Here is a 21,708-nt window from a genome sequence, read left to right on the forward strand (position 1 = left end):
TTGCTATTTGTACTACATGGAAAAAATTATTGGAATTTAGTGCAACTGTGGTATCGTCAGCATATTGAGTGACATAACAGCCAGATTGCTGTTCCACGTTTTCTACTCGAAGGCTTATTGCATCAGAAAATTTTTCTAATGGATTCCGAACCAAACATGTTGAGCTATCGTTTATCATTTGATTTAAATCATTGACGAAAATCAAAAGTAAAAGAGGGCCAATGATACTTCCCTGTAAAACTCCGGAGAGGACACTTTCTTCTGGAGAAAATATTATATTTCCATTCACATTGACTTTAATTTTTTGAAACCTGTTCGATAAAAAGGTATGGATCCACTTTAACGCAGTTCCTCTAACACCACTATGATAAAGTTTTTCCAGCAGTATTGGATGAATTACAGTTTCAAAAGCTCGTGGTAAGTCAAAAAACAAACAGATAACTTTATTACACTTATCAAAGTTCGATAAAATATTATTGCACAGTGCTAGTAGTGCATCTTGCACACTTATACCTTCACGGAAACCAAATTGAGACTTTTCTATAATGTTGTGCTTGTTAATATACGAGAAACGAGAGGAGACGTGTGTGAAATGCCTTCTCATATATTTTTGAAAACACAGATAATGCAATTCGCTGGTGACGGAAAATTACACAGTATCGCCGTATTTCACGTTCATTGATAGGCCTAATATTCGAGTACACACTCTTATCATTAAAAAGCTATAATCTTTAAAATTATGAGATAATCATTGCTACTCGCTGCAACTATAAAAACATCGATGATAATGTAATATTTCTACAGTTAAACAAATCGCCACGATGTTTAAACTAATTGTAATTACAGTGTTGATAAGCATTTTCTATCCAACGGTATATAGCCAATCAAGAATTTGTCAAAAACCATCTATTACCACTGCTAGTGGCACAGCAGCACCCACAGGGACAATTTGTCCAGGCGATTTGATTTTTCAAGAAAATTTTGACGGGCCACCCTTCACCAAACGGTGGGAACATGAAAGGACATTAGGAGGAGGAGCGGTAAGTGGTTGCATTGTGTATATCTTCTTTTTTTTCATCTTTATAAGCAATTCTGCTTGTTCACTGGCGCATTGATATCTTTATGGAAGGTTGTCACTCCATCTTCTGTTCGATCGGCCGATACTTCTTCTACCGATTGGTGATTTTATTTCTTGCTATTTTTGCAGTATTTATACAGGGGTCTCCCCCATTTTGCTTATGTGGTTATTACATTCTTTTTAAACGCTTTTCTTTAGTTCAATAGTTTGCGTCAAATCTTTAGACGTTAATTTTACTGCCTTTTCTTCAATGCAAATGAATTAAAATTTGCAGATACATATATGCATTCGCGGGAACAATACACGAATAGTCAATAAAAAAAAATTATGTTTAATAATTGTTTAAATAAAAAAACGATTTTAATGGAAAATGCCTAAATTCTCTTGTTTTTTACAATGTAGAAATTTGAAACTTTTACGGATCGTGACTAATGATATGAACTATACATAATTTCATTTTTACGTTAATTGTTTACGTTATGCTTCATAAATAAACAATAAAGTTTCAAATTTTGAACGCTCATATATTTGTTTATATAAAAATCGGCGCTTATTCGTGTCAAATTTCAATACGATACGAAACAAAACTTCAACCAAAGCTCGAATTAAAAAAAATCGTGTTTTTATCATAGTCTTAGAAATCCACCGGTAGAGACGTTTTGTGCTATAATTATCATTAGAATTCATTTTGGCGTATTAACTAATTAAACGCTTTTCTTTAGTTCAATCGTTTGGGTCAAATTTTTAGACGTTAATTTGATTGCCTATTCTTCAATGCAAATGACTGAAATTTTTTTAGACATAATATGCATTCGCGGAAACAATACATGAATAGTCAAAAAAATTTGTTTATTAATTGTTTAAATAAAAAAAAACGATTTCAACCGAAAATGCTTAAATTCTCTTGTTTTTACAATAAAGAAACTTGAAACATTTACAGATTGAAGCTAATTATATGAACTATACATAATTTCACTTTTTACGTTAATTGTTTACGTTATGCTTCATAAATAAACAATAAAGTTTCAAATTTTTTGCCCATTCCGACTACTTTTCATGTTTGTACAGTATTTCTCATGATCATCTTTCAGTGCGTCACAGTTTTTCGATTTCTTTCTAACGCATTAAATTGTATGTGACAGAAAAAAAAGGCACGTCGGTGATTACATTTCGTCGGTGACATTTTTATAACATTTATTCTAGTTATTCTAGTTGTCGATAGATGGCGCCATAATAAAAAAATAATTTTTTTTTTAATTAAATAATAATATTACAAATATAATCTGTATAATTTATAAGACTGCACAAATCAAAGAAAATACCATTTTATAAATGCAAGAAACACATTTGATTTGTTTTTATTCCAAATTGAAAATAAAATGTGACAACTGTCAGATTTAACTAAAATGTCATGTTAGAATAAATGCCATAAATGTGTATTATCACGGACTTACCCTTTTTCCTATCATTTGTTACGCACTGAAAAATGATCATGAAAAGGACAATACATCATATGTTTTATACATATTTTAATAAACATGAATAAATTTAATGTTTGAAAAGTGTAAGACTAAAAATTAAAAAATAAAAAAATATGAATTTTTTTTTATTTTTTGTTTTTTAGTTGACTTTTTTTATATTATGAATTTTAGTCACTCGTAACTAAAGAAAAGCGTTTCTTAAATTTTTTTTTCATATTTTTTTATTCCTATTTAGTGTCAATTCGTTTATATACTGTACGTTACATTTTCTTCTAATGTCTTCACCCCTCTTTCGATTTCTCAGCATATTTCCTGTAAGTTTTCTCAGTACTCTCATCTCTGCCGTTTCCAATAATCTTTGTGCTGTGGCTGTATCGGGTCTTGTTTCTGATGCTTATGTCATTATTGTACTCCGGTCAACTTACACATCCGAGGGTACAAAAATTACCATCAAGCTGAAAATTGGCAGGATTGTTCAAAATATCATCATAAATAAAATCTAAAAAGTCCTCATAAATCCGACCCGAGCTAAAAAATTTACGCGGGGTCAAAGGTCACCAAATATAGTTTTTAGCGATTTTCAGCGAAACGGTAAGTTTTATCATAAAATTAGTTCTAACAAAAAATATAGAATAGGTAATTATGTATAAAAAATGTCTTATTACTTTTTTTCCTAAGAGCCACCGTTTTTGAGATACAACGATTCAAAAAGTTGTAATCATCATAATATGCGCACACGTTTCTGCACCACCTTCGAGGTAGAGTGCACTTAGCGCGTTTTTTTAACGTGGTTTCTCCAGTAGACCTATTCCACGGATCTGTTATAATTCTGTTTAATTTGAAGCTATTGAATAATTGATATTGGCCAGGGTTAAAAATGATAAAAGTTATAAAAAGCGGTACAAATTAAAAAAATGGAAATTCATCCAACTGGTTCATAATTTTCTAATACTTCTGCTTCCTCTTCTCCTTGTTCTTCTTCTTCTTGACCTTCTAGTTCTTCTTCTTCTTCTTGTTCTTATTCTTCTTGTTCTTCTTCTTCTTGTTCATCCTGGGTGCAAGTAATTTGTCCCAATAATGACACATCGCATGGCTCCTCGATAGAATCAAATGAATCCTCAATAATTGTTGGTGATTCAACATTGAAGCAACCGGTTTTGACAATTAGTTCATGCTACCGAACAAAACAGTTTAACTTTTTTGCAACCACATTTAGCGCTACATCCATTTTTACAGTTGCAAAAAATTGTGTTCAGGAGTTTTTCCGGCGCAGGTGGGAGTAAAGTTTGAATTGGTTCTAATGAACCGTCGACTAATTTCCATCCCCAGTCTTTTGGCTCTAGCTGATAACCAAACCACATTTGAACTTGGTAATATAAATATACTCAAAAAAGATGTTGATGAGCAGCCGCTGAGGTTGGAGGAAGACAAGATAATTGCACTTGTTTTTTATTTTGAGTATTTTTAAAAAAACATGCATATCGAAACTTATCTAAGCACGTATTTTTTTAGGCGCTCCATACATAGAGAGAAGAAAGTTAATGTTAATTCCGTTGGAAATAACTTCTTGTGAAGTTCAATTAGTTTTTTAAACTTCAGCACATTTAAGTAAAATTAGGTTTAACACGTATATTCACTCCGGAGTAGTACTTAAGACTAATTAATACCTCGATGGTGTCATCTACCTGAAGAATTTCGCCACCCAGGAAGATAACGGTGTAATTTTCATAATAGTAAAGAAACTAAATTTGTATAAAGTTTATTGTATATTGAAATGTTTATTAGTACTTAGCAATAAACATTTTGCCTAGAAAGTTGGCTTTCATTATTATGTTCAAACCCTTCTGAGAAAAGAATAGGTAGGGTGATTAGATTAGCCGATGTACCTATAGAACGAACGTGTTTATTCCGACAAAACCCATCTTTACAAATTGAATAAGCCCATCTTATCATTTTACAATCGATGAAGTCACACATTTAACTATAAAGTATACCCACCTTAAATCCAAAAATCCATGTTTTTCTGGAATAGAGAGTTGTCAATTTAGACTTTACAATGGATTCTAATATATAAATAATTTAAATTCCATTTTCAGACATTTATTAACAACCATTACATTTTAACTGAAAAATCCGAAATTAAAACTACACTTTTTGAAGTTCTTAACCAAAAAGTGGCTTTATCCTGTCTTGTCACGTCACTATTGTCATATTGAATGTCCATTTCCTATTTTATTAGTTGGTCTGTGCCGATTGAGAACCTAGTACATACTTTCGAACAGGGAAACATGTTGCACTTTGAGCATGTATTCAAATTAATCTAACAACATCCACTTGTAGTCACCATATTTTCTTAACATATAATACTTATGTAAACCATATATTATGAGGTTACCACTTTGTGTGCTAGTTCCAATTACTCAGCAGAATGTAAGTATTTTCCACATGTTTTTTCTCTTTAACAGTCACAATTTTAACCTTTTGCTTTAATCTAACGTGGAAATACTTCTTTCTAGGCACTGGAGATGTTCTGAATTAGAACGAAATCGTTTTGTAGTCCATTTGGATAGATAGTTTTTAATAAACGATTTTATACCAGTATACAACTAAAAGTTTTTACTTCTGTATGAGTTTTTATAATATCTAGGGAACTTCTCTATTATACGGAAGATTAATTACATGTTTGAGTCTTACTCTGTCAAATGATTTCTTCAAGTCAATCAGATACAGAAATGCTCGTCTATTATACTCTAGTGGTATCTCAGTAATTTGCTTTATGACGAATATTGCTCTGTACACGATCTTTCAGTACGAAAACCCTGTTGTTCATCTGCTAAACTTATCCTCTGATTCATTGGTTCTTGTAAAATTTTAGTTGTAAGTTGTAAGGGTAGTATTTAACAAGTTGATACGTCTGTAGTTTTGAGGCTGTTTCTTATTTCCTTTTTTGAATAGTAGAATTACTTTAGGGGAGTGCATATAGATGTTAACTTCGGAAAAAATCAAACAAGATAGAACTTTTTGTAATTTCATTAAGAAATGGTTAGTAAACAACATATCAAAAAGTTCTACTCGAGAAGTGGGTGCTTTATTTTTTATTAAACAAATGAACTACGAAATTAGATGCTTTTTTAAATAACTCCGAAAATATAAATTTTATAAAAAACCTGACTTGATTAAAAAATTCAGAAAATTTTACAAAAAAACCTTATATAAAGAATTCTCTAAAATTAAATCTGTATCTTCTATAATTTTCTATTTATAACGCTAATAGGTCTGGATCCCGCGTATGAAAAAGAAGTTGATTAATAGCAAGCTGAAAATTTGTTAATAGCTTAAGGGTGTCTAGTCGGATAAACTTTGATACATGGGAACACTGGAACAGGGGCAGTTTTAACTGTGAAACAGGTTAAAAATTTGGGATGGTCACACCACGAAAACGGCACATTTATTTTGTCCGATAGAACAGACTTAAACTCTTCGAACAGAGATTAAACTCTCATGCAAAAATCAGGCTGCTATTTATAACCTGTCATAATTCCTGTCATTTGACATATTCTACATGTTCCACTCATTAAAACACCTATTTGGTGATAAATAGCAGTCTGATTTTTGCATGAGAGTTTAATCTCTGTTCGAAGAGTTTAAGTCTGTTCTGTCGGACAAAATACATGTGCCGTTTTCGTGGTCTGACCGTTCCAAATTTTTAACCTGTTCCACAATTAAAACTTCCCCTGTTCCAGTGTTCCCATATATCAAAGTTTGTCCGACTAGACACCCTTAAGCTATTAACAAATTTTCAGCTTGCTATTAATCAACTTTTTTTTCATACGCGGGATCCAGACCTATAAAGTCACCCTTCTCACAAACATTGGCGCACTGTAAAGTAGAGTACGGCGAAGTGCACGGTTGAGTTATGTTAATGTAATTATTTAACTAATGGATCAAATGAAATTTTACAAATTGAACATGAAAGAAATATAATTAAGCTATCTTATGGTTATTCGCGGCGTGCAAGTACTTGGAAGGGAAACGAGAAACGACCGTGCGCGAGTCGCGGAGAAATATTGCAACTATCTTAAATAATTCATATTGTCAATTGAAATTGTCAAATTGACGTATATTTCATACCTTCTGTCATCGAAGCAGAAAAATTATATATTGCTCCACAATATTGATATGAAATGCAATTATTATATAAAGGTAAATTTGAATAATTGTATTTTGCTTGCAGTACTGCATTTTAATAACTAATTTTATTTACTACATACAATTGTTTACGTTTTGATAGCATAACCTGAATCTTATTTTTTCTTCTTATTATTTTTTTGGGCTGTGGCCTTGACAATTTTCCAGTAACCAGGACTAATATAATTGGCCAATATAATTAAAAGTGCGAATAAAAGTACAGAGCGTAGAAATAGGGGTCGCTTTGCCGAACTTGCACGGTCCCAATAATAAAAAGAAATAAAATGTATGGGCATAAGTACGGTGTGGGCGGAAAATGAGCCTTACATGAATTTTGTTTAAAAATTATTTAAAAATGTGTAACTAATACAATTTTTCTTATAAAACTCCCAATTTTGCACAACTTATCTTTTAAGCATCTTGCTAAATGATGTTTCATTCAAAAAAAATCTCAAAAATTTAATTCAAATTATATGACGTCATAAAAAATGTAATTTTTGAAATCTTCGTAGTTTTATAGAATTACCACCACTTTAAGACGGTATTACTCAAGTTTGAACAGATCTATTACAGTTTTATAAGTGCTTTTTTAAAGCTTAGAATGTAATCTTTAAAATGCACTAAATTACTTTACTTTGGAAATGAAATAAACTATTTCTTTTTGAGAAAATTAAGAAAGATAACAAAAATGTAATACAAAAACCGAAAATTACCAGCTAAAAAAATGTTTATACAAAGTGATCGAAACTTTTTTCTGTAAAACTTACCTAAAATACATTTAATAATAAGCTTCAACAATAATAAATGTTCAGCAAACAAAATTTGTTTAGCTCTTATCTGCTATGTCTGCGTAACTTGGAACCTATTGATAACTTTTTTATTATCAGTTTTACGAAAAAAAGTTATTCTTTATAAAATACTCTGCATCGTATATAATGTACGATGCAATCATCAAATATTAAATTTAATTAATTTTATACGAGGTATGTCAAATAATATGAATTTCACTGAAGAGTAAAGTACCTTTACATTTCACAATATCGAAAATTGTTATTAAGAAAAGTTTTTGGAATTAAAAAAATTGTTATAGTGTTCAATTACATCCTTCTAATTAAAATATGTAAATAATAAAGGCACTTAACTCTTAAGAAAAATTCATATTTTTTACATAACTCGTATAAAATTAAAAAAGTTTGATATCTGATGGTTGTATCTTAGATTTTAGACCAGTTAGCGCATTTTATGAAGAATACCTTTTTTCCGTAAAAGTGATAATAAAATAGTTATCATAATTGTCATAAAATGATGATGAGTATCCGTAATTTGAGAAAAAATTGAAATTTTTTTTTCGATTAGAATGATGTAATTGTATATTTAAACATAGTTTTTAATTTCAAACAACTTTTCATAATAGCATTTTTTGATTTTCTGGAATATAAAGGTACTTTACTCTCTAACGAAATTCATATTTTTGACACAACTCGTATAAAATTGATAAAATTTGATATCTAATGGTTGAGTTTTAGATTTTTGACTATCCAGAGTATTTTATGAAGAATAACTTTTTTTCGTAAAATTGATAATAAAAAAGTTTTCGATGTGGTTCCTAACTACGCAGACATACTGTATAGGAGCTTCTGTATAAGAATTTTCAAATTGCAATGCCATATTCGGATTCAGCATAATCAAAAACAAAATAGAAACATATTTGAGCAAAGTAAAATGATGAATTTAACGCTATTTTTAAAATTATTTATACACAAAAATTGTTATTGTTTAAACAATTAATAAACAATTAGCGGCCAAATCTGCGAGTAGAACTTTTTACTTTAACATGTATATAAACTAACAAAAATAGTTTTAGAAAAATATAAGCTTGTTTGAATTTTTCCGAAACAATTCATGTTTTCGTTCTAATTGCACTCCCCTACTTCGTTCGTTTTCCATTCTTCTGGTATTTTATTGTGTTTTATAATTTTGTTAATTGATGTTGTTAGTTGTCCTGCCATTGCTGCTGCAAAATATTTCAGTAATTCGTTTGGTATTCCGTCTTTACCTGCATCTTTTCAAGTGTTTTCCGAACTTCCTGTGTACTTATATTAACTACTTCATTTGTGATAATTTCTGATGTTTCCGGGTCTAGCATCATTTTTTGTTCTTCCTCTGCATAGACCTTTTTTTTAGATAGTCAACCCATTTATCGACACATCATTTTCTATGTGTTTTGGTTTTATTAGTTCCTTTACCTCAGTTCTTTGACTTATAAAACTTATACTCCACTTATTTTGCCGCGCACTTAACACTTTACATTTTATTTCTGATTTCAAATCATAAATAGAAACCTTGTTAATATGAATCGAGTTCTGGCTGAAGGATGCTAAGCGGGCAAGCTGATCTGCTTCTGAAGCTGTGTGATTGAAGATTCAATGGGCTTAAACGTTAGGGGATTAGACAGGATATGTAAGGGTTTATGATTATTTGTTTAACAACTCAAATTTTTGTTGTAGAGCAACAATCAGTTCCAGTTGTATCACAATAATAGAAGCAACAGCTTTGTTAGAGATGGCAATTTGCACATATGTCCTACTTTGCTCGCTGATGATAACGGAGAAGCATTCCTTTACAATGGAACAATTAGTCTTAACGGACCCTACCCGATTGAACAGTAAGTGTGAATAAAATATATTTGTCTTGTAGGTGTGAACAAAAATATAATAGAGCAGGAATTGGAACAGTGATAGCACATAGAGCAGAAGCAATATATCTTCAAATAAATGCAAAAATACTGAGAAGGCCCAATAAAGACAGAAAACGAAAAATACTGAAGACTGATGAACCATGAAGTAGGTAATAACAATAACCGAAGGGAATGATATAGTAAAATTTATTAAAGCACAAATACTGAGATATTTTCGACACACATAAAGAAGACAAGATCAACTATTTAGGAAAATAACGAACTGGAAATAGTGGGTGCCTACTAAGCAGACTAAGACCAAAAATTATATGGAAATACCAAATGCTTCTTAAGGTCAAATCCAGACTAAGAAAGTAATCACGATTATTGATAAATACTCTCGGACAATTCTTCTTCTTTTTCTTTTATAGACGTGACTTTGTTTTTTCAATGTGCCATTTGTCCAGTAAGTTGTTGTTTCATCGTTTTTGTGGTCTTCAAACTGATCGTCTTCCTGTTGGGGAACAATCTCTCTGCGTTCTTACGCAGAGAGATTGCGTAATCTCTCGATCTCGCAATATCTTATATTTGTTGTCATTTGGCTTCTACGGTCACACCATTCTACTATTTTGTTTCTAATTCTAATTCTAATTTACATTTTATTGTGTGGATGTGTTTGCTTAGTTGACAATGGCCAGTTAAAAAACCAACTGTCAAGATTAGGTTTTTCCTGGTCATTCTCAAGTACTTTTCTGTACTGACTTCCCAAGGTTCCTTAGTGTTACCTTAGCAAGTCTACATCCTGACCCTTCTTCCCATCTTTTAACGGTTTGCGTGTGGGAGTGACATTGGCAATTTCCGCGATTGTTGCAGTTGGCCAGCCAAAAAGATCACCAGGTCCTGAGATTCTTGGACCTGCTGTCTTCCTAGCTAGCTGGTCAGAAATGCGGTTGCTTTTATTTCTGTTGTGTCCGTTAAACCATCTTATCCCATTGCCAGCTTTAATTGAGTTAGTTAGTTCATCTTCTATTTTTACTTTTATTGTGTTGTTCTGGCAGATGTTTTCAATCGTTTTAATTACTCCTAAAGGTACCTCTCTTGAGTATAATAGATGGATAACGTCCATTAATTTGATCCTATCAAATGCCTTCTTAAGACCTACGAAACATAAATATACCGGTTTGTTGTATTATAATTTCTCTTCAACATGCCTCATGATATGTATGTAAATACATATACCATCGGTGCATCTTCTCGACCTAAGACTATGTTGTTCTTCTGGTAATGTTATAGTTTCATTCAGTTTGTTATCAATTGTGTTGCTAATTTTAATGTTGTGTTTAATAAGTTAATTGCTCTGTAATTGCTGGGGGTCCGATTTGTTTCCTTTTTCCAAGAGAAGTATCAGGATGCTTGATCTCCAGTCTTGTGGTATTCTGTTTTGTTCGATTATTTTTTTTTTTGGGATTGGTTTTAGTAGTTGTTTAGTCAGGTTTTGTCCTCCGTACTTTAGGGGTTCGTTCGATATTCTGTCCTTTCGTGGTGATTTTCTATTTTTTAATTTCCTGAATGCTTTCTTTACTTCTCCCTCCTCGATGTTTTTTTCTTCGTTTGTAGTAACTTCAGCTGTTAATAGTTCATTATCATCATCTTTAGCAAATATAGTTCGCAAGTAGGCTGTCATGTTTCCTTCAGAATGTGTTTCGTTTTTATTAATTTGAAGTGGTGCTTGGACATTCTCGTTTAACACATTGTGTGCCACGTCGATCATATATAAGAGAGACAGATATTTTGCCAGGGACAACGTCGCTCATTTTTGATATACACATTATGTGTTTATTAGTGATGTTGAAAAAGTAACTATTCGTTACAAAGTACTCGTTACTTACGAATACCGAAAGTAACCATTACCATACAAAGAGGCAAATCGTTACTTTGATTACTCTGATTACTTCGTACCAATCGTATCAGAGCGAGTAACGACTATTATATCTACTTTGTTTACTTTGATTACTCTGATTACTTCGTACCAATCGTAACATAGCGAGTAACGACTATTGTATCTACTTTTATTACTTTGATTACTCTGATTACTTCGTACTTCGTGAAGGTCGTTATTATATCGGAATACCTATACAAAAGAGCTACCTACTGAGAAATACGATTCTCGATTTGATTACCGGTACTCAAATACAAATGCAACAAAAGTAATCATAGTAATCAAATCATTTTTTTTATTCCTTAAACAGATCGGTGAAGGTCGTTGTTATATCGGAATACCTATACAAAATAATTACCTACTGAGAAATACGATTATAGATATAATTACCGGTACTCAAATACAAAAGTAACAAAAGTAATCATATAAATCAAAGTAACGAATACTGTAAATGAATACTTATTACAAAATACCTACCTACTGAGAAATACGATTCTCTATATGATTACCGGTACTCAAATACAAAAGTAATAATAGTAATCAAAGTAACGAATACTGTAAATGATTACTTTATAAAAAATACCTACCTACTGAGAAATACGATTCTCGATATGATTACCGGTACTCAAATACAGAAGTAACAAAAGTAATCATAGTAATCAAAGTAACGAATACTGTAAATGATTACTTTATACAAAAGTAACGATTTGTAACGAATACTCGAAAGTAACTATAATCAACATCACTAGTGTATATGGCATGGCCGTGGATATCAGTGGCCCATGGGACTATTATCCCAATTAAGGCGTGGCACGCAATGTGTTAAGAAAACACCTGCACAAAACATATAAGGTGATCGAACCATGGTACCGAAAATGCGAAATAGAAGAAGAGACTGTCTTAGAATAAGAAGAGACATCTTATCCGAAGAGAGCCGACTGAGGATTCAACCAGAAGAGGCTCTAAAACTCCAATGAGGAAACCGACTGAACTAAGCAGAAGACCAACTCTTATTTTACACTCATTGATTACATCACAAACTGTTGTTTTTTTTATTTATGACCTATTTATATTGTACCCATCTTGTATTTACTCTGGCTTATTTTAGCTGCACTATTTCTGGATATGATGGCTGCTTGAGAACAGGAAACGATTCTATAATATTAAATCCCATTAAAAGTGCCAGAATCCATTCTGCATATTCTTTTTCTTTTAAATATGGCAGAGTGGAATCTAGAGTCAAAGTCCCATTGGGAGACTGGTTATGGCCAGGTAAGAGCTAATTTTGATATATTAGGGTACGGCAAACACGAATTGTGCAAAAAGTTCTGTCGTTAGCGAAATTGGTTAATAGTATAGTATAGTTGATCCAAAAGATGGCATAACCCAGACATCCAAAGTGAAAGTTATCCTTCAACACCAAATTGCTCTATATGGTCCACACAATGTCCAGAAAAAAGTCACACCATTTTGAGCGTCGGGTTTGGAGGGGAGAGGGGGAGAAATCGGTAAATTCGTAGTTTTTTTAAGTTTTTCGTCAATATTTCTAAAACTATGCGGTTTAGCATGAACAACCTTCTATACAAAATTGTTCTACATTAAATTTGAAATAAAAAAGCCCCTATGCATAATCTTTCTAAAATGCATGGTTCCAAAGTTATGGAGGTAGTATAGTATAACTGGTCCAAAAAAAGGCCTAACCCAAACATCCAAAGTAAAAGTTTTCTACAAACACCAAATTGTTCTGTAGGGTCCACATATTGTTCAGTAGAAAGTTACACCATTTTGAGCGTCCGGTTTGGGGGGCAGATGGGGGAGAAATTAGTAGTTTTTTTACGTTTTTCGTCAATATATCTAAAACTATGCTTTAGCGTAAACAATGCTATATACAAAAATGTTCTACATGAACTTTAAAACAAAAAATCTTGTATACATAATTGTTATAACATCAACGGTTCCAGAGTTACGGAGGGTGAAAAGTCGGGGTTTTCGATACTTTTTATATTTTTTGGGCAATGTATGGTATAACTATACCAAAAACCCAGACATCCAAAGTGAAAGTTATCCTCCAACACCAAATTGTTCTATATGGTCCACATATCGTCCATAATCTTCAGAAAAAAGTCACACCATTTTGAGCGTCGGGTTTGAAGGGGAGAGGGGGGAGAAATCGGTAAATATAAAAAGTATCTAAAACCTCCACTTTTCACCCTCCGTAACTCTGGAACCGTCAATTTTATGACAATTATGTGTAGAACCTTTTTTGTGTTAAATTGTATGTGGAACATTTTTCTATAGAACACTCTTTACGCTAAAGCATAGTTTTAGAAATATTGACTAGTAGTCTGGGCTGATTATCGGAGAATAGGCCATTTTTGGGAAAAGTTATTTACCAGCAATTTTATTGCTGGAATCGAATCTTATGATTGTATATATTAATAATATAGATATGCAAAGTCCGCAGATAGTGTGCTACTTTTTTTATAAACAAAATGGCGCCCGAAAATCGTGTTTTTTCAATTTTTGCTCTATAACTCCAAAGATTTTGACTTTAGACCAAAAACACTCAAATAAAAATTCACCAAAATTAAATTTTTAATTAACATTTTAATTGTTGCTAAACTGTTCATTCAATTTCCATAGACTTCTGGAATTATAATATATACGGAAAGGGCTTTTACGTTACCAAGTTATTTAATTATTGATTAACAACTACTTATCTAAAAGTTTAGTTGAAAATTAAAGATTCTGTTGGAAAAAACCGCTTTTTCCGGGGAAAGTTTTCGTCGAAGTAAATCGGAAAAAACACGTTTCTATGCAGAATTTAATTGCGGTGAATTTTTATTTGGGTGTTTTTGGTCTAAAGTTAAAATCTTTGGAGTTATAGAGCAAAAATTGAAAAAAACACGATTTTCGGGCGCCATTTTGTTTATAAAAAAAGTAGCACACTATCTGCGGACTTTGCATGTCTATATTATTAATACATACAATAATAAGATTCGATTCCAGCAATGAAATTGCTGGTAAATAACTTTTCCTCGTATTTTGCTAATTAGCCCAGAGTATAGGAAATGTAAAGAAACTACTAATTTACCGACTTCTCCCCCATCTCCCCCCCACCAAACCGGACGCTCAAAATGGTGTAACTTTTTACTAAACAATATGTGGACCATATAGAATAATTTAGTGTTGAAGGAAAACTTTTACTTTGGATGTCTGGGTTAGGCCCTTTTTTGGACCAATTATACTATACTACCTCCGTAACTTTGGAACCGTGCATTTTAGAAGGGTTATGCATAGGACCTTTTTTATTTAAAATTTAATGTAGAACAATTTTGTATAGAAGGTTGTTCATGCTAAACCGCTTAGTTTTGGAAATATTGACGAAAAACGTAAAAAACTAGGAATTTGCAGATTTCTCCCCCCTCTCCCCCAAACCCGACGCTCAAAATGGTGTGACTTTTTTCTGAACATTATATGGACCATATAGAAGAATTTGGTGTTGGAGGATAACTTTCACTTTGGATGTCTGTGTTTGGGTCTAACTATACCATACTATAAGTAGAGCTTCACGATACGATACAATATCGATATTTTTAAGTATTGAATATTGTATTTTTTATGCCAATGAAGTACCGTATCGTGTATAGATATCGGTAATACTTTCTTGTAAAGATATCGTATTGATATTAATTTCAATACGATATCGATACAATATTCGATAAAATATCGACATAAAAAGGATTAAATTAATAAAAAACATTTTTTTAATCATTTCTCACTGTCTTCATTAAAAAAATCTCTACAAAAAAATATACAAGAAATAGGAGAAATTACATTGTAACCTCACAAAAAATGTAATCCTTTAAATAGCTCTTCATCCATCTGTTCACACAAATGAGTTCTTTGATACTTTTATATTTTAATTACTTATCCTTTTATTCGTTAGAACCAGCGCTGCTTCAGAAATAGCCGCTCGACTGGTACGGACGTCATTTGGACACAAAATATCCCTAGCTAACCGAGATAAAACGGGGAAAATACTACTATATGATTTCCATCACAATAAAATATTTGTGTCTGGTCCAGGTCTTGGAGATTGCAAGTAGTTTTCAATTTCCTTTTCAAAAACATCAACATTATCTGATGATTTTATCATCCTCCTCTTTTATCATCTGATGAGTTATTGGCTTCATCTTCCTTCTCTCTCGCACTGATGGAGAGCATACGTGCTTGTGCGTCTTATAACTCTTATAATATTTTAACTGTATAATAGGCCTTATAATAGGAGAAATTACATTGTAACCTCACAAAAAATGTAATCCTTTAAAGAGCTCTTCATCCATCTGTTCACACAAATGAGTTCTTTGATAATTTTATATTTTAATTATCCTTTTATTCGTTAGAACCAGCGCTGCTTCAGAAAATAGCCGCTCGACTGGTACGGACGTCATTTGGACACACAAAATATCCATAGCTAACTGAGATAAAAAGGGGAAAATACTCACGTGGTGTTTTATTTTTTTCTCGATATCGATATTCTCAATAATATCGAGGCAGTCGTATCGACAATACAAGAGTATTGTATTGATTTCAGATAATGAGTATCGTATCGACATTAATATTGCTAAGGTATGTATTGTATCGGTAGTCGAGGAAATGAAGCGTTTTGGCTCGCAATTTTTTCGTCCAGCGTCGATTTTCTTGAAATTTTTACAGAAGATAGGGAATAGTCCAAGGATTATTTTCTTTATCATGCCGCTGTACGCTAAAACCTTGGGGGTGGTTGCCACCCCATCTCGGGACGGGAATTTTTTATTACATTTTAACCATGTAAATCGATGTAAAAAGTAGTTCTAACAAAAAAATGTTTTTACATTTTCTTCGTAAAACTAATATTTTTCGAGTTATTCGCGCTTGAAGAACAGTTTTTCGATGAAAAAATCGACTTTTTTAGAGGGTTTTTTGAGAATACCTCGAAAAATATGCGTTTAATCAAAAAAACTGTGGTATTCAAAATTGTATCTTTGAGGGCCGGTTGTTCGAACGCTAATCAACAATGATCACTATCAAATATTTAATTACTATCACCAACTGTCAATGTCAACTTTGATTGGGTTGCTGAAAACATAATTGATTATAATTATGAGATTAGTTAATCAATTAACATAACAATTATTAACATAATTGATTAACTAATTTCATAATTGTAATCCATAATTATGTTTTCAGCAACCCAAACAAAGTTGACATTGACAGTTGGTGGCAGTAATTAAATATTTGATAGTGATCATTGTTGATTAGCGTTCGAACAACCGGCCCTTAGTAACACAAACCAATTTTTTTTCTGTAATATCTCTAAGACCAATACAAAGCGAGGTACGGCTTGTTAAAAGTTAGGTTTTTTCCTCAAAGGCATAATTTGAAATATTTAAAGTAAAATAACGGAAAAACTTTGCATTTTTAGAGGAAAACTTAAATAATCTTTTTTCAAATATACAGTTAGACCTTTTAAAAAATAATAATAAAAAGTTTCTAGCCTGAAAATTAAGCGACTTATGATCAAAAAAAGGTCGGTACCTGCTTTTCTGTATGAAAAAATCAGTGAAAACAACCCCCTACCTACCCTCCTAATTAAAAATTGGTCTTCACCTTTCTATAATTCCTTTTATAGTTGTATTATTAATACATCCAAGAAGTTTGACTTATTTAAAAGGCCTAACTTTAGAAAAATTGGAGTTTAAAGAAACATTAATTTTTTGGAGTTTCCCATTTTTCACCTTCTACTTCAAAATATCTCCGAAAATACTGGGGATACGAAAAAAATTATAAATTACTAAATTGTACCTTTTTTAATAACTAAAATTTACTTGTGTATAAATTTTCATTGCAGTGAACAGTTAGTGAGATATAGCTGTTTAAAACCTCTATTTACCAGCAAACACCCCCTTATTCGAGCCCTTTAAACCCACCCTAATAAAAACTAAGGGATCTTACAAAATTTAGTTTACACAGTCTTATAACTCTTCAGAAATCCTACAAAGTTATTTTTGAAAAAACTTTTTATCGCCAAAAATGAAGGAGCTATTTATATAAAACGATTTTTTTTTTTCGAAAAATTCGGAGTCCGCTTATGGATAATTTTCAATGTATGTATAATACCACAGAACCGGTTCGTATACTGGAAGATGGCTAAAAAACTATTTGTATTTGTATTTGTACATATTTGTAAATTCGTATTTTTGTGTAAATAAATGTTTTTGTAATTCTTTAATTCTACTTTTTTTCTGTATAAATCTATTAAAATATCTACTTATAAAAACTGCAATATTATTAAGGGTGGTTTTTAAGGGTTGAAATATTATGATATTATATCCTAAAGTATAAAACAATCATTAATTAACCAATCAAAACCAAATTTTACCCATATTAAGGTTTACAATGTTTTTATATAATTTTTGACAATAAGGGGTAGTTTACACCCCTAAAAATAATCAACGCCCTTAAGCATGATATAGAATATGACGTACAGGGTGAGATGATCCTAATCCCAAATTTTTATGTAAATCGATGCAAGCCGAAATTATTCGTTTAGGATAGGTAAATTTTTTATATATAGCTCCAACGAGGGTGGTTTTAAGGGTTGAAATATTATAATAGTATATCTTAAAGCATAAAACAATCATTATGTAACTAATAAGAACCAAATGTTGACAATATTAAAGTTTAAAATGTTATTTTATAATTTTTTACAATTAGGGGTAGTTTTCACCCTTAAAAAACCAAAAGCGTACAACGGCTCAATATAGAAAATGAACTAGAGTGTGTAATGAGCCTAATCCCAAATTTTTGTATAAATAGATGCTGGACGAAAAAATTGCGAGGTTTTGCCGTTTTTTTAGCTTCATTTCCTCGACTACGGTATCGTATTGATTTTCGATACGATATCAATACAATATCCATATTTTTATCGAGTATCGTGAAGCTCTATGGTTAAGTAAATTAGCGCCTCAAATCTCAATCAAAAGTGATCATGACTTTGTATATTCCAGCTCTGTGGATGAAACCAAGAAACAACGAGTATTCATCCTGGCCTAGTTCTGGTGAAATAGACATTTTGGAAAGTATGGGAAATAAGGGCTACATAAAAAACGGGGTAAATATTGGAGTACAAGAAGTCGGCAGCACATTACACTGGGGGCCATACTCTGCGTTAAATCGATACCCATTAACACATTACACACTGAACAACGCAGATGGTTGGAACGCAGACTTCCATATATACGAAATGATTTGGAATACGACATCTATAACTTTTTTAATCGATCATGTAGTTTTAGGTAGTGTCTCTCCTCCAGATGGAGGCTTTTGGGAACTTGGGAATTTCTCAACTAACACAGCCAATCCTTGGGCGGCGGGTACCAAGATGGCACCATTTGATCAAGAGTTTTACTTCATCATCAATCTTGCTGTAGGTAGTACCTCATGGTTCTCCGATTACGGTGTAAATGACGGTTACCCAAAGCCTTGGAAAAATTCAGATGGTAGAGCCAGTATGACGAAATTCTGGAAGGCAAAAGATTTATGGTTGCCAACTTGGAATATGACGACTGATGATAGTCACTTTCAAATTGATTATATAAGAGTTTACGCGCTATAAATTATTAAATTATCTAAAAGTATTAATTGCTTTTTATTAAATTATTTCTAAGCATTTGTTATGCAAACAATATAGACCATCTGCGAAAAAACTTGTATTTTTGGATGTGAGAGGTGGCATTCGGATTTTTGCAGACAAAGTTAGGTGACACCTTCAGTAATAATAATTGACTTATGCTCCTTCTCAAATATGCCCGGAACATTAATAAAAAAATTAAAATATCTAAAAATTTCGAAAAACATCGATTTTTTTCTGTTTTCTTTGCTTATAACTTTAAAACGATTCGTTTTGGAACAAAGTCGTAGAAAAATAAAATAAAGATAATTGAATTTTGTATGATATACGACTGGTAAAAAATGTCTTAAGGTATTACCTTTTCTGCAATATAGCAATAAATACAAAATAAGGGGGCAAAATAAGTCTGTTGTTATTCAATATTTTTTAACCACTTTGGTGGTACAATCGTGTACCAAATTTCATTAAAATCGACCTAATAAATTTTGCATAATAAATTTGCAATCAAATTTTTTTAAAAAAGTTCAAATTTTTTAAAATCTTTCTGAACAAAATGTAGACCATTTAGAGGTTGGATAATTCTTTTACATATAAAGAGGTGCTCTACCTATCTAATACACTTTACAGAATTAAAATTGGATTATTTAAGGGGCCTCAGCAATGTTTTAAATTTATAAACAATTTTTTGGCTTATAAACAAATAGCTTTGTTTAATAATAAAAAAATTAATTTTTAGAAATGCAAATTATTAAATCCGGTATAATTTGACTTAAACTTTCAAATGCTGTCAGCAGAATTGCTATTTTATTTTTTAATAAAACTTTATTCGCGTTTAAAAATTGCAATTTCTCGATTTTTTGAAAGTTCCACCGCGTTTATCTCGAAAACTATGCATCCTACGAAAAAACTTGTAAGAACATTTTTTGCTTAGAATTACCAAAGAAATACAAAAAAATGCAAAATTTTATTTTGCGAACAATCGATGTTATGTAATTCCTCAAGTTCTTTGTTTATAACAATCTTATCGACATCCGGATCAACTGTTACCCAAAAAATTCGTGTTATACGGGTCAAAATACATAAAAAAAACTTGGGTAAGTCCATCTAAATAAAGGAGCCCGTAGCTCCCCTCCTGAACACAGCACTAATTTGTTTATAAGCCAAAAAATTGTTTATAACTTTAAAACATTGCTGAGGCTGCTTAAATAATCCGATTTCAATTCTGTAAAGTGCATTAGATAGGTGGAGTCCTTTTTTATATGTAAAAAAATTGACAAATCTTTGTGTGTTCTAGTTTTTGTTGTGCAATATTTTAAAAAAATTTAATTTTTTAAAAAACGTTTAAATTGCAAAATTATTATGCAAAATCTAGTACGTCAATTTTATTGAAATTTGGTGTACAGTTTTAGCACATTACAAAAATTTTCTAAGCGAATTAGGAAGGTTCCAAGTGTAACCTAAGTGATGGAAAATCATTGAATAAAGACAGGCTTGTTTTGCCCCCTTATTTTATATTTATTGCTATTTTGAAGCAAGGGTGATAAATTAGGACATTTTTAACCAATCGCATCTGATAGAAAATTTAATCATATTTGTTTTATTCCTATACGACTTTGTTCTAAAATGAATAGTTTTTATAATAGTTTTTTATAAGCAAAAAAAGTAGAAAAAAAACGAAATTTTTTGAAATTTTTAAATATTTTATTTTTTTTATTAATGTTCCGGGCATATTTGAGAAGGAGCATAATTCAATTATTATTAACGAAGTTATCACCTAACTTTATCCGCAAAAATCTGAATGCCACCTCTCACATCCACCTAAAAACAGATCCTTACTGGTCTAATATGCAATTTATTTATTTATGTTGTAGGTATAGGGGAAGCTGGTACACAGTGAGACAAAAAATGAATTATTGGCGATTTAATTTTTTTAATCATCGATAAAAACTGACAGCTTCAGCCATAATGATTTTTGGTATTTTGTGTATCACTTCCACAAATATAAAGGCCTGAAGTTTTAATTCAAAAAAGTTATGTAACTTTAAAAATAACCTTGTACATGTCTCAGTGTGTACCACCCCTGGCACACATTCAGACATGTTACTAGTACACAGTGAGACACATGATATATTCCATAGTTCGTTAAGAAAAATAAAAAAAAATAGTCAATATAACTTTGTAAAATACTTATATATTTCCCAAGAAAACATAAGAGCTGATATCTGAAATGAAGTAATTAGCGAATGTCTAGATGACCAAAATTTATTTCAAATTTATTATAAGATGCTGTTAGCCTCTTGTTATTGCGAAGTGGCGTTGGATTTGGAAGAACAAATCTGACATCTTCATTCTTCACAAAAGCAATATCAGGAACAGTGGGAAATATGAAACACGAGGCACCTATTTTGTTGGTTTTGCGCATAAAATTGACCTCTACTTCTGAATTGTTGCACGATACAACAAGTCCCACGTGAAATATTTTGGACTTTTCTTTGAATTTCACTAAAACATAATCACCCTCTACAGGGTCACGATTGCAGTCAAATGCTTCATCATCCACTGGTCCTATTCAAGAATCATCGTTATCATCGCTATCTCCAAAATTAAAAGCTGGTTCACTTTCATCCGAAGAACTCTCAATGTTCACAACACGGGTAACTTTCTGTTTCA

At 31.6% G+C, this 21,708-nt stretch overlaps 1 protein-coding gene across 1 annotated transcript; it reads left to right on the plus strand.

The window, feature by feature from the left end:
* The first annotated feature begins 783 nt into the window (after window positions 1-783).
* LOC114331635 (beta-1,3-glucan-binding protein-like) lies at window positions 784-19,045 on the plus strand. Its single transcript, XM_050654427.1, has 4 exons — window positions 784-1,040; window positions 9,255-9,412; window positions 12,472-12,635; window positions 18,416-19,045. Exons 1-4 carry the CDS (start codon window positions 822-824, stop codon window positions 19,021-19,023), a joined length of 1,149 nt encoding a protein of 382 aa, XP_050510384.1. The 5' UTR covers window positions 784-821; the 3' UTR covers window positions 19,024-19,045.
* Window positions 19,046-21,708: the final 2,663 nt, after the last annotated feature.

The sequence above is a fragment of the Diabrotica virgifera genome, chromosome 6 (genome assembly GCF_917563875.1).
Source record: "Diabrotica virgifera virgifera chromosome 6, PGI_DIABVI_V3a".
In the NCBI taxonomy this organism is placed as follows: domain Eukaryota; kingdom Metazoa; phylum Arthropoda; class Insecta; order Coleoptera; family Chrysomelidae; genus Diabrotica; species Diabrotica virgifera.

What these genes read in the sequence shown, in the direction of transcription:
- LOC114331635 (XM_050654427.1), top strand. Translation starts at nt 822, where the DNA reads ATGTTTAAACTAATTGTAATTACAGTGTTGATAAGCATTTTCTATCCA. An exon ending in GGACATTAGGAGGAGGAGCG is followed by an intron (nt 1,041 to 9,254) that starts GTAAGTGGTTGC and finishes TTTTTGTTGTAG; the next exon opens with AGCAACAATCAGTTCCAGTT. An exon ending in GGGAGACTGGTTATGGCCAG is followed by an intron (nt 12,636 to 18,415) that starts GTAAGAGCTAAT and finishes TGTATATTCCAG; the next exon opens with CTCTGTGGATGAAACCAAGA.